General features: G+C 45.5%; 1 protein-coding gene across 1 annotated transcript in view; it reads right to left on the minus strand.

Moving 5' to 3' along the window:
- LOC126419610 (putative fatty acyl-CoA reductase CG5065) overlaps nt 1–24,318 on the minus strand; it is a 136,322-nt gene that overhangs the window by 47,753 nt on the left and 64,251 nt on the right. Inside the window, exon 6 of the mRNA XM_050086799.1 lies at nt 22,227–22,370. Coding sequence (XP_049942756.1) covers nt 22,227–22,370 — 144 coding nt within the window. The remainder of the gene's footprint in view (nt 1–22,226; nt 22,371–24,318) is intronic.

The following is a 24,318-nucleotide window of genomic DNA, read 5'->3' on the forward strand; positions in this document are numbered from 1 at the left end:
ACCGTCTCCAACTTTTTGCAGCACACTAAATAATTTTACAGCCAATTTACCATACAGATTAACAGTCGGCTTCATTGTATACGAATGAGTTAAGGCATTGATAGTTTATCTTGTTACAGCACTCTTGGTGCATCTGACTTCCAGGGTTGCTTTCATATGCATTTCATCTTCAAATCTCGACTCGTCGGAGATGAGAACAAATTCCTTACAGAACGATGGGATAAGTTTGTTTAGCTCATCAACAGATTTTTGGGCCGATTCTGCAGTTTTCAGTGCATCGCCAAGTTGATGCTTTGTTTGAAACGCCGTTATCTTACGTCTTCCAGTTTCGTAGCACCCTTTGAAGTTACGTAATCACCCACTGCTCCCCTAGAAATCACTTTAATATATGATGTGCGTATCGTATTGGCTCACTATCATGCACATCCTGTAAATTGTATCGAAAGTCATTGAAAGGCATCAACACAGTTTTTATAACACGTGGATCTTGTCCTCCTCCCTTGAATATCTACATATCTATAATTTTTCTTACGTTCTGCACGTTCATATTGCTGCGGACTTATTCGGAATCTGATCATGACTTTATTTTATTTTATTTTATTTGTGTGTGTGGCGATGCGGATGATCCTCAATGTATGTAATTATGTTTAGGATCCGCTCCCTGGACAACGACTGCCCTTTACTACACCTATTTCAGTATCACATTCTCTTGTTAAGCACCTCTTGTCATTGTACTTCTCATGCACATTGTCCGTACGGTCGACACCACACATTCCACTGACTCATCTTCCAGAAAAGCTAATACGAGGTGCATTCAAGTTCTAAGGCCTCCGATTTTTTTCTAATTAACTACTCACCCGAAATCGACGAAACTGGCGTTACTTCTCGACGTAATCGCCCTGCAGACGTACACATTTTTCACAACGCTGACGCCATGATTTCATGGCAGCGGCGAAGGCTTCTTTAGGAGTCTGTTTTGACCACTGGAAAATCGCTGAGGCAATAGCAGCACGGCTGGTGAATGTGCGGCCACGGAGAGTGTCTTTCATTGTTGGAAAAAGCCAAAAGTCACTAGGAGCCAGGTCAGGTGAGTAGGGAGCATGAGGAATCACTTCAAAGTTGTTATCACGAAGAAACTGTTGCGTAACGTTAGCTCGATGTGCGGGTGCGTTGTCTTGGTGAAACAGCACACGCGCAGCCCTTCCCGGACGTTTTTGTTGCAGTGCAGGAAGGAATTTGTTCTTCAAACCATTTTCGTAGGATGCACCTGTTACCGTAGTGCCCTTTGGAACGCAATGGGTAAGGATTACGCCCTCGCTGTCCCAGAACATGGACACCATCATTTTTTCAGCACTGGCGGTTACCCGAAATTTTTTTTGGTGGCGGTGAATCTGTGTGCTTCCATTGAGCTGACTGGCGCTTTGTTTCTGGATTGAAAAATGGCATCCACGTCTCATCTATTGTCACAACCGACGAAAAGAAAGTCCCATTCATGCTGTCATTGCACGTCAACATTGCTTGGCAACATGCCACACGGGCAGCCATGTGGTCGTCCGTCAGCATTCGTGGCACCCACCTGGATGACATTTTTCGCATTTTCAGGTCGTCATGCAGGATTGTGTGCACAGAACCTACAGAAATGCCAACTCTGGAGGCGATCTGTTCAAGAGTCATTCGGCGATCCCCCAAAACAATTCTCTCCACTTTCTCGATCATGTCGTCAGACCGGCTTGTGCGAGCTCGAGGTTGTTTCGGTTTGTCGTCACACGATGTTCTGCCTTCATTAAACTGTCGCACCCACGAACGCACTTTCGACACATCCATAACTCCATCACCACATGTCTCCTTCAACTGTCGATGAATTTCAATTGGTTTCACACCACGCAAATTCAGAAAACGAATGATTGCACGCTGTTCAAGTAAGGAAAACGTCGCCATTGTATTTAAAACAGTTCTCATTCTCGCCGCTGGCGGTAAAATTCCATCTGCCCTACGGTGCTGCCATCTCTGGGACGTATTGACAATGAACGCGGCCTCATTTTAAAACAATGCGCATGTTTCTATCTCTTTCCAGTCCGGAGAAAAAAAATCGGAGGCCTTAGAACTTGAACGCACCTCGTACTTAATCTGTCACTTTTTCTAACTCTGCGAAATTTCTTGGTTTCCTTTGTAACAAAATGTCAGCTTCATGAATCGTCGTTGTACATATAATGCAGTGTTTACTTTATGGCCATTGCTCTGCCTTGTATCAACAGCACTAGCGCCGTTGTGAGTTACTCGTCGACTAAGCAGTTCAACTACCCTCAGTAGCCTCATGTTATGCTCACCGTTGGAGACCTCCAGTCCCACCCTTGTTGCCATTAGCAGCCAATATTGTGTTTGCGTGGTCGGGGCGTCGAACACCGTAAACATCATTGGCCTTTTGCGACCTCCTACTCAAGGGGATCCTAGTAAGTATCTCCATCCCTTGGTAACTGATAACCGTCTATCCTGGACAATATCTCGAGGAGCAGGGAGGAGAGTTTGGCGAGGAGTTCGTATGCAGCCAACAGTAGCCACAGCGAAGTGGTGCCTCGCGAGCCGCTGTTGGCAGCGCGGCGGCGGATGTGGCTCACGGCGAAAACGGTAGAACTCGGCGGCTGGCAGGAACGGCAGCGGTCTCGTCAGGCGTGGTCCGCGGTTCTAGATCGCCGGAGTCCGGGACGTGGCTGGCCTTCTCTACAGCTGCTGCTGGAACTCCAAGGGCTGTCTTGGTCCTCTGAAGGTGGCGGAGTTCGCAAGACGAAGTGTTTTGCCTCCCACGCAAGCGATGATATGGTTCATTGATTTTTCGAACTCTTTGGTTTCGTCTACAGAGGCTTCCTACGCAATGAGGAGATGAGGCCATCTTGTTGTGACGCTGCGATGGATCTTACGGTCCAGTGTCCTTAATTTCATGTTCCTTGACTGTCGTGTCTTAGAATAAAAGGTATGGGTAGTCGATCGGAAACTGTCTTGCAGGTGTGGGACTTCTGCGATGTCGTGGACGACACAGATGCAAAGTCTCTTGGTAGGTGCGTAGCCAGGTGGAGAGCGCAATTTTGCAGGCGTTGGAGCTTTTTCATGTGTTCTTCGGCTGCCTTCTCCCCGGACGACTGCAGCATACTCAGCCACAGGGCGGAGCAGCGTCTCGTGACATCGAGACGTGGAGGAAGTGTGGGAGTCGGGTTCAGCAGAGGATAGAGCTTGCGTAAACGATATGTGCGCTTGAATTTCAGTTGTTGAATGAGGATGTCAAATTGATTCGATATTTCTGGATTTCAAGAAGACATTTGACACCGTAATTCACAAGCGACTTCTAATCAAATTAAGCGTCTATGGAATATCGCCTCAGTTGTGCTACTGGATTCGTGATATCCTGCCAGAAAGGTCACAGTTTGTAGTAACCGATGGAAAGTCTTCAAGTAGAGGAAGTGTTATAGGCCCTCAGTTGTTCCTCATCTACATAAACAACTTAGGAGACAATCAGAGTAGCACTCTTTGATTTTTATCGAAGATGCTGTCATTTACAGTATTATAAAGTCATCAAATGATCAAATCAAATTGAAAAACGAATCAGACAAGATATCTGTATGATGCGAAAATGGCAATGGACTCGAAATAATGAAAAGTGTGAAGTCATCCACAAGAATACAAAAGTAATATGCTAAATTTCGGTTACACGACAAATCGCACAAACTTAAAGGCTGCAGATTCAATTAAAATCTTAGGGATTACGATTACGAATAACTTGAGTTGCAATGATCACATAGATAATGTTGTGGCTAAAGGAAACCAAAGACTGCGATTTATTGGCCGAACACTTAGAAAAGACCTACAAAAGAGATTGCGTACACTGTGCTTGCACGTCTTCTTCTAGAGTACTGCTGTGCGGTGTGGGATTCGCATCGAATGAGGACGGAGGACGTCGAAAAAGTTCAAAGAAGGCAGCTCGTTTTGTACTACCGCGTAATAGGGGAGAGACCAGCACTGGTATGGTACCTGAATTGGGGCAGCAGTCATTAAAATAAAGGCGTTTTTTCGTTGGGGCAGGATCTAGTCTTGAAATATCAATCATTAATGTTTTCTTACAGTGGCCCCCAATCTACATAGGGAAGAATGACCATCATAATAGAATAAGAGGAGGTAGAACTCGAACAGAAAAATTTAAGTATTCGTTTTTGAGAGTAGAACTGCGGAGAAATAGCTTGAAGGTGGTTCGACGAACCCTCTATCAGGCATTTAATTGTGAATTGCAGAGTAACCATACGGATGTAGATGTGCTAGTAAGTGGACGATCCAGAGTCACGCCGCCATGGGACAGGGCTGCTGCCGACGTCAGGCGTCACATCGTCCGGAATGGCACGACGAGTGACCACCACGAACTGCGTCATCGATCAGTTAAGGCGGAACTTGACAGCCAGCTCGGCGGAAATAACAAGAGCTGACGAGAAAAATACGTCGTTGAAAAGATAAAAGACCAGTCAACTCGTCTTTTTAACAAATTATACAAGTATCGTGAACATGACCGAGAACTTGCGAATGTAGGCCAAGCCCTACCACAACGTTGGCACAAATACAAGGCGCCTAGAGCCATTATTGCACCCCCACAGGAGCATCAAAGATGATGTAATGTTCAGTTATTTGGTGTAGTTACTGTCCATCACTCGTACGACTGCATAACAAACACCCTCAAGGACCCACAGAGAGCCCAACCTAGCCGGCCGAAGTGGCCGTGCGGTTCTAGGCGCTGCAGTCTGGAACCGCGAGACCGCTACGGTCGCAGGTTCGAATCCTGCCTCGGGCATGGATGTGTGTGATGTCCTTAGGTTAGTTAGGTTTAACTAGTTCTAAGTTCTAGGGGACTAATAACCTCAGAAGTTGAGTCCCATAGTGCTCAGAGCCATTTGAACCAGAGCCCAACCAAGGCCCTTTGCAATCGATTACACAATAAAGTAAAACCATTTCTCACACCTTGCCACTCCAGAAGAAAAAATCGCCAAAGGCGATCACTCTTTGCACACAACATGCAAAAAAAAAAAAAAAAAAAAAAAAAAAGAAAAGAAAAAAAAAGCCCACTCGTCTAGTGTGTCACTGGCGATTTGCAGTCGGCGGCGGAAGGCGTCGGCGTTCGTGCTTCTGCTGTACAGCGCCGTATCGTCAGCAAGTGAGCTGCCTGGACGCGGACTAAAAAAATGGTTCAAATGGCTCTGAGCACTATGCGACTTAACTTCTGAGGTCATCAGTCGCCTAGAACTTAGAACTAATTAATCCTAACTGACCTAAGGACATCACACACATCCATGCCCAAGGCAGGATTCGAACCTGCGACCGTAGCGGTCACACGGTTCCAGACTGAAGCGCCTATAACCGCACGGCCACATCGGCCGGCGGACGCGGACTAACGTGGGCTTCTGCCGTCTAGGTATGAGTTTATGAGGCGAACGTGGGACGTCAGTACCCACTGTACTAGTATTTTGAACATGAGGCCGGGGTGCCTGACGCTGTCAAATGCTCGTCAGACACCCAGGAAGACTGCACCGAAGTACTCACAGTGAGCTATTGCTTCGAAGGCCTCTTCAGCCAGGCACAGAAGCTGATATTCTGTCGGGTGGCCTCGGCTGTAGCCTTATTCTGTGTAGTCCATACCGTTCGGTTCCGTGCGTTGGCCTCGGTAGTGACCTCATTTTCCATTCGTCAGCCAAGGTTGCTATTCCGTACACTACTGAGGCCTGTTAACGATCGGCCCACCTGCTTAACGATCGGCCCATCTGCTATGCTGAGAGGTGGTGAGGTGTTGGTAAGGCCGTTTGTTTGGTCCAGTGCGGTTTGACTGCTCAATTATTTTTTTTTTTTAGAAATATTGTGTGATTTTCAGTTTTGGATGTGGAGTTCATATACGTTACTACTCATGCATTTCAGCCAAGAATCATGGAGGTGGACATGGTGCAACTGGCGCTGTTAAGGAGAAGGCAAGAGCAACGAACACGAGCAAGGCAGCTTGAGGAAATGTGGCACCGTGCACATCGGCAATATAATCTGTGGGACGAGACGTACCCTTTGAAAAGCCTGACAGCAACATTGTCGCAAGGTACTGATTGAGCATGAAGGACGCCCATACTTTGGTTTAGGAACTGTGGCCTTACATGAGAACCCATCAAAGGTGTACAGCCATCTTTTGTATGGGAAGGTATCTTTGTTTAGCAAGTCATGAAATGAGTAAATCAGTTGGAAAAAGCCTTATCAGTCATCAAATGTTTAACAAAGATACACTCCTGTAAATTGAAATAAGAACACCGTGAATTCATTGTCCCAGGAAGGAGAAACTTTATTGACACATTCCTGGGGTCAGATACATCACATGATCACACTGACAGAACCACAGGCACATAGACACAGGCAACAGAGCATGCACAATGTCGGCACTAGTACAGTGTATATCCACCTTTCGCAGCAATGCAGGCTGCTATTCTCCCATGGAGACGATCGTAGAGATGCTGGATGTAGTCCTGTGGAACGGCTTGCCATGCCATTTCCACCTGGCGCCTCAGTTGGACCAGCGTTCGTGCTGGACGTGCAGACCGCGTGAGACGACGCTTCATCCAGTCCCAAACATGCTCAATGGGGGACAGATCCGGAGATCTTGCTGGCCAGGGTAGTTGACTTACACCTTCTAGAGCACGTTGGGTGGCACGGGATACATGCGGACGTGCATTGTCCTGTTGGAACAGCAAGTTCCCTTGCCGGTCTAGGAATGGTAGAACGATGGGTTCGATCACGGTTTGGATGTACCGTGCACTATTCAGTGTCCCCTCGACGATCACCAGTGGTGTACGGCCAGTGTAGGAGATCGCTCCCCACACCATGATGCCGGGTGTTGGCCCTGTGTGCCTCGGTCGTATGCAGTCCTGATTGTGGCGCTCACCTGCACGGCGCCAAACACGCACACGACCATCATTGGCACCAAGGCAGAAGCGACTCTCATCGCTGAAGACGACACGTCTCCATTCGTCCCTCCATTCACGCCTGTCGCGACACCACTGGAGGCGGGCTGCACGATGTTGGGGCGTGAGCGGAAGACGGCCTAACGGTGTGCGGGACCGTAGCCCAGCTTCATGGAGACGGTTGCGAATGGTCCTCGCCGATACCCCAGGAGCAACAGTGTCCCTAATTTGCTGGGAAGTGGCGGTGCGGTCCCCTACGGCACTGTGTAGGATCCTACGGTCTTAGCGTGCATCCGTGCGTCGCTGCGGTCCGGTCCCAGGTCGACGGGCACGTGCACCTTCCGCCGACCACTGGCGACAACATCGATGTACTGTGGAGACCTCACGCCCCACGTGTTGAGCAATTCGGCGGTACGTCCACCCGGCCTCCCGCATGGCCACTATACGCCCTCGCTCAAAGTCCGTCAACTGCACATACGGTTCACGTCCACGCTGTCGCGGCATGCTACGAGTGTTAAAGACTGCGATGGAGCTCCGTATGCAACGGCAAACTGGCTGACACTGACGGCGGCGGTGCACAAATGCTGCGCAGCTAGCGCCATTCGACGGCCAACACCGCGGTTCCTGGTGTGTCCGCTGTGCCGTGCGTGTGATCATTGCTTGTACAGCCCTCTCGCAGTGTCCGGAGCAAGTATGGTGGGTCTGACACACCGGTGTCAATGTGTTCTTTTTTCCATTTCCAGGAGTGTAGTTATTCCGAGGAACGGTAGACATACTGCTCGCAACCAGTCAATAATAAAGTCTTACAGCATCCTGGTAGCAGGTTTTATTTCACATATACCACACATAAGCAACAGACACACAATGGCAATGCCACAAAGCCATTGTCTCTGGGATGTGAATATAGTAACCTTCTCGTCTACTTCCGCCATTTCCACTGGAAACTTAAATGACCAACGCTACTCACTGTAAACATACTTTCCGAAAACAACAATGGGATTAGCACGTCTGGTAGTTGTGTCAGCTGGCCGCGTCGGGTGTCGAACCCTGTACACTGCGGACACTGCGCTGCACTGTGCGAGATGCGCAGTCGTCAGGAGAGCATGCCAGCGGCTGTGGTCACTTGTCTTTGATTCGCTGGCGCAGGGAAAGATGGCAACAGGGCACGGGCCCACCTCAGTTCCTCGGGTAGCATACCGACTCGCTACCGAACGTCTTACGAAAATGTACAGAGGCTCGGTTGCAGTAACTCTACTGCTCGGAGTGCACACGTATCGAACTGATGACAGAGCGACCGAATGATAAAGAATAAGGCTACATACCTCCTATGTATGGAGCGTGGACCTATGTAGGTGCCCGCAGAAGGATACGGCGTGGTACCATGTGAACAAGTGACAGCACCAACGAAAATGGTGCCCACTGATGGCAGCGCTGCACGCTGCAAATCGCACGTGATATAGTGGCGAATCTGTCGCCCCTACACGCTGTGGCAGCTGCTGGAGGCTCGATTGCATACAGTGCCTCGCCTCGTCTATTTAGTAACAACTTCGTAGATGAGGCAGGGGCCATACCTGGCCCTTTAACAAACAAGTGTGGTGGTTGAAGTGTGCAGGGGTAGCCCTGCATACAGTACAGTATTGATAATCCATTCAAAACAGCAACATTGTTGACAACAGTAACATACTACCACACCTCCACGACCGTGCCCCTGCTGTTGCCGATCACTGGATCATAGAAAAGCCAGCTGCTTCTGGTACCTGACCACCATCACCACAATGCCGGTGGTGCTCTCATCAAATTTTGTTGGGCACCAAAAGTCACAAATAGCCACCTTCTTTGTGGACTTTGCCTTAGGAGTAGACTTTGGACTGTGTTTGGTTGGTTGATCTGGGGGAGGGAACCAAACAGCGAGGTCATTGCTCCCATCGGAGTAGAAAAGGGTGGGGAAGGAAACCAGCTGTGCCTTTTCAAAAGAACCATCCCCGTATTTACCTGAAGCGATTTAGGGGAATCATGGAAAAACCTAAATCAGGATGGCCAGACACAGGCTTGAACCATCGTCCTGTGTACTAACCACTGCACTACCTCGCTCGGTGGACTTTTTCTTCTCGCTTCTGACAGGTACGTCAATATTCGATAGGGGAGCCCAGTAAGAGGGTCAGAGCCCAGTAAGATGGTCATAAACTACATTACAACAAAGTTTTAACGTTCGGAGGACGAATCGTCACACCTGAAATTATAGTATGTGCAACTAAACTGTTCCCCAAAAAGATCAGTGATTGATCCAAAACTTCGAAGGTCAATTATCCATATGTATTACTAAGCGAATGTCCAGAGTGTGGTACTATATGCAGGTCGCCTATTTACCGGTTTTCAGTGGTAACAAGCATTTGATTTTCACGTAATTACTGGCCCCAATTTAAAATTTTAAAATGCTTTTATAACCTGCTCAAGAGACGTTTTAATATGTATCTCCTTCACCACTGACTCTGTTCACAACACACTTTGCAGAAGTATCTACAGATGTCACTGAATACACATGAGAAGTTATAACATTGTTCCAAACGCAGTTCAGGAAATATGACGTCACATACATTGACATGCGAGAAATATTTATCCAGTGTTCTATACTGAGAGCCCCTATCGACTTCCAACAAAGTTTAAGCAAAATTTCAAATGTTTTTTTCAAATTTTCCTCATTTCAACGCTTAATTCCAAATACTTAATATAAATTCGTTTGTAAAGTAACTAGAGGTTTGAGGCTGTTTTATACAAAGGGCGTTCAAAAAGTTTTGCACAGTCGTATCTAATTTTTTTATTTTTTATTTTTTTTTTTTTTTTGCAGGAGGAAAATGAAATTTTTTGTGAACATACTTGGAACATTTGGCTATAAGTTGGTAAAAAAAGTATTTTCTTTTATTTAGAGGTGAGCCATAATGGACCGTGAAATAGATATTAGGTTGCTACAACAGTCGGTGCTGGAGTTTCTCTTCAAGACCGGCGATGACTCGGCCACATCGATTTACAGGAAGTTGCTCGCTGTTTATGGGCAGGACACAGTGGATCAGTGGATCGCAGCAGTATCCATCGGTGGTTGCAGAGGTTTAAAGAAAGTGATCTCTCTTTACTGGACAACCCACGAGGCGGTAGACCATCGACGGCAGTGAGTGATGTGAATAAGGAGACCATTGATCAAATCATCCGAAATGACAGATGTGTGACAACACGACAGCCTGCTGAAATGACTCGTTTGTCATTGGGTAGTGTGATATCAGTGGTACAGTCACTAAGGTACAGAAAAATCTGTGTACGTTGGTTGTGTAGATTATTGACAATAGAAATGAAAACGATGAGGAAGAATGTGTGCGAGGGTCTCATGAAGACCTTCACTGAAGAGTGGAAACAGTATTTTGACGGCGTCATTATCCAGGATGAAACATGGTTGTTTTTGTCAAAACCTGAGAGCAAAACCCAATCCATGGAGTGGCGTTACCTGGGTTCCCCTCGGAAGAAGAAACCAAGACTTTCACGAACAGCAGGCCGAAAGGTGATGGCCTCCTTCTTCTGGGATCACTGTGGTGTCATTTTCATTTACTTTGGAACCTGGCTCCACAATTAACTGGGACCGTTACTGTTTGTCACTGGACAAGCTGCGACGTGCCATCAAGACCCAAAGACTACAGCTTCAGGGGTCGGCTTATCAGACTACACCATGACAATGCCAAACCCCATACAGCCCTTATGACGCAGGAGAAAATCAGGAAAATGGATTGGAAAATTGTTTCTCATCCTCCCTACAGCGCGGACTTCGCTCCCTCTGATTTTTACCTCTTTGGTGATCTGAAGGCGCGGTAAAACATTTGAGAGTGAGGAAGACCTTATTTCCTGTGTCAAGCGATGGTGTAAAATTCAATCCCCAGAATATTTCCAAAGTACTTTTACATCATGGAAAGAACGTTCGACCAGATGCGTCACGACTCGCATTCGGGAGGACGACGGTTCAATCCCGCGTCCGGCCATCCTGATTTAGGTTTTCCGTGATTTCCCTAAATCGCTGCAGGCAAATGCCGGGATGGTTCCTTTCAAAGGGCACGGCCGACGTACTTCCCCGTCCTTCCCTAATCCGATGAGACCGATGACCTTACTGTCTGGTCTTCTTCCCCAAAACAACCCAACCCAAACCCAGATGCGTCACAGCTGATGGAGGCTACATTGAGTAGGGTCAATGTATAACTAAATGTTCCAAGGGTGGTTACAAAAAATTTCATTCTCCTCCTGCGAAAAATAAAAGAATTAGAGAAGACTGTTCAAAACTTTTTGAACGCCCTTTGTACATGCGAGTTCGAGTCTTTAAAGAAGCACGGTTTTGCTGCCGTTGTCACTAGTCGGATGCAGCGTCATGTTATTTCCACCAACAGTTCCGTGCCAACGGCTGCCGCTTGAGCTGAAAGTGACTAAATCAGGAGGTGATATGTCTACAAGTGTACTTTATAATCTGGGCAATCACAGCCCGATAAATCATGTTAAGAAATAAAACCGTTTCAGCTGTAAAATCCTCTTGTTCGTAGGCACTACCGGTTTCACTGTACCTACAACTGCAGCTTCAGCTGGCCAGTGGGGCCGAGCGGTTCTAGGCGCTTCAGTCTGGAACCGCGCGACTGCTACGGTCGCAGGTTCGAATCCTGCCTCGGGCATGGATGTGTGTGATGTAGTTCTATGTTCTAGGGGACTGATGACCTCAGATGTTAAGTCCCATAGTGCTCAGAGCCATTTGAACCATTTTTTGCAGCTTCAGGTGAAAAACTGTGTATAAGTGGAAAAACAATCACTTAGAAAAATAAATAACCCGAAACCTTAGATGAAACCGTAATGCAGATTCTGAAACGTCCCCTTTGAACAATTATACACGACTGTCCTTAAACTGACACACAATATTTTGTTAACGCAACGCAATCTGACTTTCAAAATTCCCTACAAAAGAATGGCCCTGACTAACATTAAACTATACCTTTCACAAATCACTTACCTCACAAAAATCTTCGCTGCTCAAGCTACTGCAATACAGCGAGCGCCACTACTGCCAGCTAAATAAAAGATTCAAACTACTAAAGGCACTAACTACTGATAGGGATAGTTAGCAAATGAAAGATATTAATAGAGAACAAACAATGTATTTACCTTGATATCATCATGTATAAATATAGCAGTTCATGACAAATTACAAATCTCCGCCATCTCTCTCCCCACATCCACCACTGCTGGCGGCTCACCTCCAACTGCGCAACGCTATGCGTTGTTCACAGCCAGCTGCCTAACACTACAATGGCGAGTATTACAACAATGCAAAGCAGCCACAGACTGCACACATCACAGCCAGTGATTTTCATATTGAGCGCTACGTAACGTTGCCAATAAGAAAACATAAACAGCCTACTTACATAGAGAAAACATAAACAGCCTACTTACATAGAGAAAACATAAACAGCCTACTTACATAGAGAAAACATAAACAGCCTACTTACAATTCTACTTACTGGAGTAGGGTCATGATATGTATAATATACTACTGGAAAACCCAGGGATCACAGTCAGCCCCATGCAAAAGATTATCCCCAAAACGGCGTACGTCCTAAAAGTAATAATATGGTCGGAAATGCTCCGTAAAAGGAAGAAGCTTACCGAAAACAGAGATAGGCACCGACTTGGGTAGGGCGCATCAGAATGCCCAAGCACTGTTGAGAAATACGATTAACTGGGCAGCAAGCAGCTCCGGCATGTGAAACGGAATGTGCGTACAGACACTTCCCACATCGGCGCCTACGTCTGTTTTCGGTAAGTTTCGTACTCTGTAACTGAACATTATCACCCTTTCCATATTTGCAGCATATCATCCTGTTTCTGGGTACGATTTAGTTTACTTATTGTCTTTCCTACACTACACGTTAGTTCGCCTCTTTCAGTCTGTCTAATTTTCACGCCATGTGTAGTTTACTAGCTAAAACTTCAGGCCATGGGTTACGCTCGCTAGTTATAGTATCATTTTTATTTTAGGTTTTAATGCGCATCCTTACAATGCAGTCCATTTTCCTGGGCATATTTCTGTTAAGGCAGGAAAAGTTTTTAGACGATGGACTGTCACCTAGGTTCCACACGACAGTGGGTGTTCACCTCTACATGCTGACGTTCGGTGCGTACCTCCTAATCTCCTTTTTATCCATTGTGACGTTACGTAAAATTCCTGTTCCTTGTTTTTACGCTCCCCCGTTGTTTTTACGGGAGCGTTATTCATAATATCTTATTACTTTTAGGACATACGCCTTTTTTGTGATAGTCTATTGCATACGACTGACTATGAACGCTATGTTTTCACGTAATATGTTACGTGTATCATGGTTTGACCTCAGTGAGTGCAATGCGTATCACGGTTTCATTTTAGGTTTGGGATTATTTATTTTTCTACGCGATTGTTTTTCCACTTATATACAGATTTGCACTTAAAGATACAGCTGTAAGTGCTGTCAAACTGGTAGTGCCTAAGAAGATCTGAAATCAGTTTGTTTGCATTATTTCACGGTCCTTTTTTGCAGAACACAGCGATAGTGCAGGTTTAAACCCTGACTTATTGCTACCTGCAATACTGTTTTACGTTTGATGATGACCACTTTCAGTATCACAATACTATCACTTCAAATCAGTAAGCTAAAACGTAATGGTCCACATTTTCATGACAGTAATTAGACTGACCATCTCCTATATTAAGCATACTTTTCGAACATATAACGGTTGTAGTGGACATCTCAAGATTGTTTTGTAGTAAAATGAGAACAGGTAATCATTAACTGTGTATCAGTAGCGCCAATGAAAAATAAAATTCTATTGACATTCATAGAAGTTTGAATGATGGATGATAGACAGTCCCACAATATTTATCTAATATCAGATATCCAGGGACCGGGAAGTCCGATAGCGCCGTCATGGTGCTCCTCTGGTCATTGCGGATACTGCTGGCTGTGTGGTATGGCGTTTTATACAGGTGGGAAAACACAAAACGTCTGCGTTAAACAATCGTGACCTCCAGAAAGAGATTTTCACTCTGCAGCGGAGTGTGCGCTGATATTAAACTTCCTGGCAGATTAAAACCATATGCCGGACCGAGACTCGAACTCGGGACCTTTGCTTTTCGCGGGCAAGTTTGGAAGGTAGGAGACGAGGTACTGGCAGAAGTAAAGCTGTGAGGACGGGGCGTGAGTCGTGCTTGGGTAGCTCAGATGGTAGAGCACTTGCCCGCGAAAGGCAAAGGTCCGGAGTTCGAGTCTCGGTCCGGCACATGGTTTTAATCTGCCAGGAAGTTTCAATCGTGACCTCAGTTGAATGTGATCTCTCTACCAGTTTTCGTATCAAAAATGGTTCAAATGGCTCTGAGCACTATGGGACTTAACTTCAGAGGTCATCAGTCCCCTAGAACTAGCCTAAGGACATCACACACGTCCATGCCCGAGGCAGGATTCGAACCTGCGACCGTAGCGGTCGCGCGGTTCCAGACTGTAGCGCCTAGAACCGCTTGGCCACCCCGGCCGACAGTTTTCGTATCCTAGTTCGTACAGAGCACATTACACACAATCCAAGAAAATATTTCAGGAACGTTCTACTGACCCCTAAGCTGCTCCCGTGGTACCATACTACTCCAGCAATGTTAACTGAGTGTCTTTTATCCTTCATTTATCTACAACTAGAATTGTGTGCGTCTTTTCTTGACCAATTGTAAGGTAGGTCTTGCCGAACTGCTGTGAGGGACAAGGCTCTGTCTTCTAGTTACCTAAGGTAGTGAGCTGTTCCTCTGTAGTATGTTGATGGATAATAAAAAAAGAATTGCATTCGACTCGTGAATAGCACATGGAGGTATATGGTTAAACTATTGATATGGTTTTTAGGCAGATACCTAGGAATGGTTCACGCTAACAGAAAAACACTCAGAATAACTAATATTCCAGAAGTATCATTGTAGACAAGGTATCCAGTACAATGACCAACTCGCTGGTGAACATACATGAAATAGCGGGATGCACAAATACAGATAGCCTTAGCGCTGCATACACAAGGTACAGAAGGGCAATGCATTGGCGGAGCTGCCACTTAGGTTATTCACGTAAAAAGGTTTCCGACGTGATTATGTCCGCACGACGGGAATCAACAGACTTTGGACGCGTAATGTTAGCTGGAGCTAGGCGCATGGGATGTTCCAACTCGTTAGGGAATTCAATATTTCGAAGCTCTCAGCGTCAACAGCGTGCCAAAAATACCACATATCAGGCATTGCCTCTCACCACAGACAACCTTCACTTAACGGCCGAGAGCAGCGGCGTTGCGTAGATTTCTTCACGTTAACAGGTAAGCAACTCTGTGTAAAATAACGGCAGAAATGAATGTGGGACGTACGACGAACGTATCCGTTATGATATGGCGACCTAGTTTGGCATTACTTAGCTATGGCACCCGATGGACGATGATGCGAGTGCCTTTGCTAACAGCACGACATCGCCTGCAGTGCCTCTCCTGGGCTCGTGGCCATATCGGTTGGACCCTAGGGGACTGGAAATCCGTGGCCTGGTGAGATGAGTCCCGATTTCAGTTAGCACGATCTGATGGTATGGTTGGAGTTTGGCGTACACCCTACCAACCCAAGGTTGTCCAGAAGCCACTGTACAAGCTGCTGGTACCTTCATAACGGTGTGGGCTGCGTTTACATTGAATAGACTAGATCCTGTGATCCAATTGTACCGGTCGTTGACTGAAAATGGTTATGTTCGGCTACCTAGAGGCCATCTGCAGCCGTCCATGAACTTCATGTTCGCAAAGAACGATGGAATTCTTATGGATGACACCACGTCACTGGAGCGTATTTTATCACGATTGGTTGATGAAAATTATGGACAGTTCGAGCAAAGGGCCATCCTGATCGTCCGACGTGAATCGCAGCGAGCATTTATGGTACACAATCGTGAGATCAGTTCGTGTACAAAATCCTGTACCAACAACACTTTCGCAGTAAGCGTATAGAGGCAGCATGGCTCAATATTTCTGCAGGGGACATCCAGCGACTTGTAAAGTTCACGCCACGTCGAGTTGCTGCACCAAGTCAGCCAAAAGGAGTTCCGACGTGGTGTTAGGAGGTATCCCATGACTTGTCACCTCAGTGTACCGTCGGGTTATCTATTTTATTTCGAGGTTCCCTAATCTTTAAATGGAAATTAATATCTCTTTTACATTTTGGAGACGAAGGAAACCATAATAGACAGATTCCTTACCTGCTGAGGCACAATATTCCGAAATACGATTTTTGATGCGGGCACTTTGAGAAATTTTAGTGTCTCCTCAAAATGGCGGCAACCGTTCAATTCTGCTAATTCGTACGGATGCTCTCTTTTTTCGAAAGTTCGAACCAAGGCAGTACCTGAAACTTTGTGGACAGACTAGCTGTTAGTCCCGGCATGCAGTCCCCAACCGCAGCTCCTTTCAGCAGTTGGTACTGGGTGTACGTTTTGACGTCAGAAGCTGACTGGAGAATGGACACTGGTGTCATAAAACCCTGAAACACAACCACTCATTTCCCATTCTGCTGGCTTCTCTTCGGACCAGTTGTAGCAGCCAGAGACTCCGATGTAAACATGCTCTGCTCCCGACGTTTGCCTCTGTGAGTCAGTTCACAGTTGGGGTGTTCATTACCTTTAGCCGAAGATAATAGTGTTGCTCACACATAAGCGTCACTGATTTCACTTGGCGTGCGCGGCTACATCGCCCTGTCCATGTCAAACTGGATCTTCAGTCTTGTGGTGTATCCACGACCAATGAACCTTTGTCGCCTCAATCGTTATCCCATGGAATCAGCCGTGTTTTTCAGTTGTCAGGATTCCCAAACCCACTCAACTCTTTCCTGTAAGTCAGTTCATCATATATTGAATACGTAATGACTTGTACACTGTTATGCTTAAGGCTGTTGGGAACCATCAGGAACACTCCAAAATAGATCAGTGATAGTACAGAGAGCGGGCAAAAGTAGTAGCGTTTGGTTACCTGAACTAAGTAGTAATACTAGAGTCCTGCAAATTGCAGGTGCGCTGGGCAGCAGTAGTAGGGGGATGTTTCTCTTCAGAAATTTAACCGCTAACTCCATCTATTGTCTAGACGCTGTTGTATGGCGTCTCAGTGGAAGATGGCCACGAAAACGCACGTCTTAGCAGAGGGAGCAAGCTTAATACAGGTTACAGTGCTGCTACGCCAGTTCCCACTCACATAAGGACTGAGGAGGGGCCAAGTGACGTAAAACACTGTTGTTGCTGGCCATAATAGAAGTTTAGCTTTCATCTTAACGCTGTTGCTGCCAAACTCGAAGTTTGTTAATGTCCAGAAGCATCCCCTACCTACCAAGTAGGAAAAGGGGGAGGTATCTAAATGTGGTTGGCGAGAGGCGCTCATGAGGTGCAGAGCCAATCAGATAGGCTGAAGCTTGGTTAAGTGCCAGTGGGTTGGTGGGTCGACTATAGGGAGGGAGAGATAGTGAGGGACAACGATTCTTTAAAAACCCATGTTTTCGTAATCAGATGAGTTCTCAGTCTGATATTTAGGACGCCGACTCTGTGTCGCTCGTACCAGCCTTGGCCAGCTCTGATGTCCGTTTTTCTCACTTGGAGTGCTTGCTCTCAAGTTTGTACTTAACATGCTGAGAGAGCTCGCTACTTCTGTTAGTGCCCCCACCCCCCCTCCCCGTGGATTCAGCCACTGACTTCTGTTGCCCAACCAATTGCCTCCTTTGCTTTTTCTAATCTTTAGAATTAGCCTTTAATGTAGCAATTAGTCCCATTGCTAGTAAGCAGTGTCAATCAGACACCTGAATTCCGTGAGTCTCGTGCTGCAAGCATCCTGTCGAGTCCCAAAATCCGTGTCTCTCGTAGCTGCCCTGTGAGAACCTTTGGTACTGATCTAAGTCGTCAACCTGCCTTCACTGGAAATTTGTCTTTCTGCATTTCCTCCTCACCGCTCGGAAACTGCAGACTGGCTTCAAATCCCTGTTGTAGTATCCAGCGGCCGGCAGGAAAGAACTAACAGTTAATTTGAACACACTTTATTGTAATTAAACCCTACTTGGCATACACTGCGTTTTGAACGCAAGAGAAACAACAAAAACCCTGCTACTGTTGTGGTGGCAAATCAGATAAGGAAACATGACAATGGAAGAAAATACTGACCAAAATCTACTCTACAAAATACAAAGTACTACTACAATGCTACAGCTAATCAATACAATGCTAGGGCCGGCGTAAGTACTGGCCGGAGCTGTCCCTAGCGGTTGGTAAACACTGCCGGTCTGACAGTCCAGGCGTGCACATAAAGCCAGGTCGGCGGAGTGCTACATGAGTCATATGAGTTCCGATTGGTGAAACATTGTCACTTGTTGTTTGGCTAAGTAGTCCCATGTTTACTTGGAAAATTTGTTATTGCTTCTGTCCGCTGGCGATGTTTCTCTCTGCGCTCCTGAAAGAGGGTCGGCAATCCATCTTGCGTGTCGGTTGTGTGGGCCCTCTAAAAATTACGATACCTGTCTTCCGCTGGCCGCGGTGGTCTAGCGGTTCTAGGCGCGCAGTCTGGAACCGCGCGACTGCTACGGTTGCAGGTTCGAATCCTGCCTCGGGCATGGATGTGTGTGATGTCCTTAGGTTAGTTAGGTTTAAGTAGTTCTAAGTTCTAGGGGACTGATGACCACAGATGTTAAGTCCCATAGTGCTCAGAGCCATTTGGACCATTTTTGGACCTGTCTTCCCTCTATCCCGTGTTAGGACACGACAAGTTGTGCAGACGACGTTTCAAGCATTTTCTAATTTTGTTTGTTGGTCCTTGTATTCATTGGTTCATATACCTTTCGTGGCTGCCATGTTTGTAAATTGTATTCAAAGTGGGCACTGCTCTCGGCTCTATATGAAATCCGATGAAATACATCTCACTGTTAATCATTAACCCGTTTTATAAGTGTTGAATTCCCTGTCAACCGTCCTCACTTCTCTAAGTAATTTCTGATCATTCTTACCTGCTGCTCTACTCTCAGTTCATGACAATAATATTGAAATACATCTTACCTATCTACATTAAACTTATTCTCATGACTGAAAATCACTTTACAACATTCTAAAGTCCACGACATACGATTTTCTGCAAACTGCTATCTATCCTGTTTCTGTTTGGGTGTTAGAGCAGGTTTCTGCTGTCTCTCTTGAATGCGAGGCGTTTTTCATGTGGCAAAATTTGTCATAAAGAGTGGCCGTTACTGGCAAGTGTAAATCATCAAACAACTTGAGTAGAATAATTTAATGGTACTCTTGCTTTACCAAATGTAATCGTTTCGATGCCTCAGATAATTTTCTACTTTGCCGATTTTTTCCGTTCTGTCCATATGGTGCTACCAGTCTAATGAAATTATCAGTCACTGTACTTGAAAATTTCTGCTTCTTTCCGATTTGATGATTAGAGTGTCCCATTTCCTTGTACGCAATAATTTTTGCTTTTTCGTCATATAATAACAGTTTTACACGTAGTGCTGTCACAATAGTGGTTTAGTTCCACAAGACGTTCTGTCTCTAGTGCTGTCACGTATTCACACACCAACACCGTATAGATCTGACTACGTTTATACTTACAACCTCTACCACGTGTATCGTTGATGTCTTGTTATTTGCTGGACTACTATCAAAAATGGTTCAAATGGCTCTGAGCACTATGGGACTCGACTTTTGAAGTCATCAGTCCGATAGAACTTAGAACTACTTAAACCTAACTAACCTAAGGACATCACACACATCCATGCCCGAGGCAGGATTCGAACCTGCGACCGTAGCGGTCGCGCGGTTCCAGACTGTAGCGCCTAGAACGCTCGGACACTCCGGCCGGCACTACTGACATCAAATGCGAAACAATTTCACTGCGTATGTCCATCTACTGTATCTCATACTGTTGTATATACACTGTGCACTATTATTCCAACTGACAATGGTAATTTTCCTAGAAATATCCATGCCTTTATACTGATTTCCAGTATTGCATAAAATGTGTGGCTTGTGGGGAGCTGCTCAGCCATTGTATCCTACTGTTTTTAACTACCTACACACAGGCATTGAGTTAGCTGGACTGCTGGCAGCACTTTGGAACTCATTCTCATTTGATACGATTTTTTTATACCCTCCATCCACACTGCTCGATAGTCCACCCCGTCTCTACAGGAGATCTACCTCGTCTTGCTTTATCTGCGGTTGTTCCATCATCTTTTCAGTTTGCAGTCACACCAGCAACAGTCGACATGGGTAGCTTTAGATGGGTTCCTGAAGTACTTGCATCTCCAATGTGAAGTCGACATTCTAAGTTACTTAGCGCTCCTGAGTGACCCATTCTACTGTTACTGCGTCACCATTGACATCATGGCAGCCTCCTCTTACACTTGTGGGTCTGTCTCTCTTAACATGTCTTAGTCAGTTCCACGTTACGTAGGCATATCTAGATACTCTTCATTATATAGCGTACAAATTCACTTCTTTGCAGCATGCAAATATCGTCTCCATTAGGGAGAGGCAGTTGCTGCGGCCTGAAAATTCTAGGGCGAATTATTTACGACCTGCCGTCGGGCGTTTGGGCACAGTTGGGAGAGGCGTAGAGGGCAGGGAGTGCTACTCGTGCTACAAATGGCTTCTTAGGCACATGACAGAAAGTGAGCGCTGAATCCCCTTCTACACTTTTTTTAAATGTGCACAACACGTGACTGACATCAAGAACTATACTACATAATCATCACATCTAAGGGGTGGTCTTATTAATGCACCTCTGCAGGTGCAACGCAGAATGACGTGAGGCAACCGTACAGTCTGTACAGTTCAAGACAGCTGCTAGAAATAACATCAGCCTGCGGCGATAATAACTCCTCTCCAGGATTGCAGCTCTGGTCTGGTCAGGGTTAGGAACCCTGTGTCATTTCTCTGGAGCGTTGTGTATCCAGCACTGTCGATAGCGACTTGTATTTCTGTTTCCGTCTGGTTCGGCCTGCGCAGGCGCTGAGGCGGCTGCTGCCCTCTGGAGCGTTTTTCGCGGGGGGCCGCGCGCGCTCGGCTCGACAGTTGGATTCGCACCGAGCTGGTGGTATTTTGCCTTCCGCCCCGGCACGGAGATGTGGTCTCGTTGTTGGCGGGCCTCGTTGATTTGGCCGTTGGGCGGTGTGGCGTGTTGTTGATGTGGTGTAGTGGACAACTGATGGATCCCCGCACGCCATCGTTCGAGATTCTCCGCTTCTGAAAAGGGTGCCACGATTTCGCTTGGGTTTCCGCACCCAGGAGTTGTAAGGACTGCAGAGCAGGCTTTCTGTGTGTTTGCTCTGTCCGGTCTGGGTGGCGGGGTTCGTTTCACCTTACTTCAGCTGTTGTTGATACTTTCTGCGTGACTCCGTTTTGGCCGGAGTCTAGATGTCGAGTTTTCTGCTGGTGTGTACCCGGTCGTCGCCCCCGTTTTCCCGCCTGGGGGGCAGCCGTATCTGTTGGTGGGAATTATTTGGCAGTGTGTGTTTTGCGTGGACCCGGTGTGCTCACGCGCCCTGATTCTGAGTTGAAATTACTGTGGTCAGGCTGGCTCGGTTGCTGGAGTGTGTGTTATTGGTTTTCTGGCTTGCTGGGGACTGCGCGCGCTTGTTCCGTTTTGTGATATGGCAGCAGTCTGATATTTTTATGTGTGCTTGTTAAGTTGCTAGTAATTGCTTTCAGCCTTGTGCTTCTTTATTTTTATTTAAATTGGAGGGCATTGTCATTTGCCTGTTCTTTTACCTTTATTTATTTGTAGTGCCAGTTAAGCCTAAGTCGATGTCTAAGGTGCTAGCAATTGATTTTAGCCTCGTGTGTACTTAATCCTATTTAAATTCTTGGGCATTGCCGTTTGCTTGTTCTTTTACTCTTATTTATTTGTTGTGCCAGTTAGCCCTAAGATGATGTCAGACCTTGGTATCTGTCAACCTTATTTTGGCTACTAGCGCTCAGGTGCAATATTGCCGGGCCTATCTCTGATTTTGTCATTAATTGAGATCATTTTAAACTGTATTTTTAGTAGTAGGTTTGGCAAGTGCACTTGCGTATGGTATTTATTATGTTCCTCCCTCCCCCCCCCCCCCTCTTCCTCCTTCGTGTAAACTGATTTTGATAAGATTGCTAGGTGGCCTGCGTTCTTTTATTACCTATGTAAGTTTACCTGTTGCCGCAGTCGTAACATATTTTGACTGGCAAGCGGCCCATGTTGGCTAGAGTTTGAATGTGGTCGGCGCTGTTGAAAGCAGCAAACTTTCTGTAAGGAAGCAAATGTTGGGCTTTGCCGTACATATATTTATTATTTGAGCTAGTCATGTACGTGTTGTTGTGTTAAGGGTTTTAGGACATTTTTAATTGAGATACCTTTTGGAAATTTTATCACTCTTTTAAAGAAGGTATAGGAAGGAGTAAGTTCGACTGAAAATGTAATTGTAAATTATATATTTGCGCTTCACATTATAAAATTTAACTGTATTAGGTGAATGTATGTAGTTTAATGCACAATGATTATTTGTTAATGTATCAAATTGTGAACAGTTTTGTTTGTGGCAGTGATTCAAACGACACAAATAAGTTTCTCTGTTCACCTGTGGCATATAACATTTTTATTACCTCGTATTGTAAGCAGCTTGATTTGTTTGTGCCACTGTAATTTGTAAGCCACAGTGTAATTTATTACAATTAATTAATTGTTTTGGGGAAATAAACCTTGAATTATATGTCCCCTTTTCATTAACCAAATCCCATCCAAATCGTCCGCTCAAACCCCTTGAAGACTACGACAGCGAACTGATACAGTAACATAGTAAGAGCGAATTCCACCTGTTTCTACAAAAATGCATATTCAATTCTTGCGTACCACGTTTCAGGGCACGTGTGACATCTTCAGTAGGTCATTATTTTATTTTATATCTTAACCAATAATTCGAACTTCAGACACGACAGTTTCACTATTTTATGTCACACTTTGCATGTACTGTGCAAATTTATAGTTGCCTTTCACCTCACTCAGTGAAGTTGTAAGAAACAAACTTCATCGTCATCTCCATATCGCTTTTACTATCTACATATTTACCTTTATCTCATTAAATTTTTTATACCTACCTGATAGGTTATTATTGAGTTACTTGTAGATTTTATCGAGTTAGGGTTACTCGTCCATCAGATAGTAAAACATAAAACCGGAAGGACAACAATATCCAAAAGATATCCTTTGTGCTATTACTGCGTTTAGTGAACTACCCGTGTTTGTCATTTTACTCCATCTTCAGTGTCGATTACGCATCACCAAGAAAGAAATAATTAGCATAGATTTTCAATTTTTCGCGTATCTACTGAATGAAAGTCAAAATGCTAACAATAGCAATGAGTGAAAAACATGTAGGTAATACAAATCCAGGTATTTTTTGCCAATGACCATCAGAAAAAGTTAGTTTAAAGCATTTTATACATCAAAGGTTACTGGACACCATTTTAGACGGATGCGCATATTTTTTACCTATTGTGGTTGAACTAACATGTGGTCACTGGCTTGCTCTGCTCTATGTTAAAGATGTCCACATGAAGTTATCTATTGTGGTCGTACTTCCATATAAATTACATAATACAATAATCTCTTCGTATCACAGAAACATGTTTCACAAGTAACACCTTGAGTGTTAGTTCACAAAAGGCGAATGATGTTTACTGCTTCCGACACCCCACATATTGTCTACCATGCAACCACATATTAACTGCTAATGGCAACAGGGGGCGGGTGAGCACAGCATCAGATCACCGAGCGTAGTTGAACTGCTTAGTCGACGAGTACCTACAACAGTGCTACAGTGCTAGCGGTTGTTATACAAAGCAGAGGAATGGCAGCCATAAACAAAGCAAAAACAGCATATATCGACAGCAACAGTTGATATTTCATCAGGAAAGAACCCAGGAATATCGTAGAGAGAGAGAGAGAGAGAGAGAGAGAGAGAGCAGTAGCAGATGAAATATTGGCGTCTCTGCAAAATAAGTAAGAGGAATGTGCGATGTATACGCTCGACTGTGCGGACAATGTACATGAGTACAATGATGACGATATGTGCTTAACAAGCGAAAGTGGTATTGAAACAGGTGTCGAAACATGTAGTTCATCATCGTTGTCGTACAGGGAGCCGCAAATACCATCTCCAGAGAAATATAGTAAACGACAATCATTGTCCAAGGAACGGGTACTAAAAATAATTATGTGCATCACTAGGAGCGTAGTGAAAAGAAAA

Source organism: Schistocerca serialis, chromosome 9 (assembly GCF_023864345.2).
Source record: "Schistocerca serialis cubense isolate TAMUIC-IGC-003099 chromosome 9, iqSchSeri2.2, whole genome shotgun sequence".
Classification (NCBI taxonomy): domain Eukaryota; kingdom Metazoa; phylum Arthropoda; class Insecta; order Orthoptera; family Acrididae; genus Schistocerca; species Schistocerca serialis.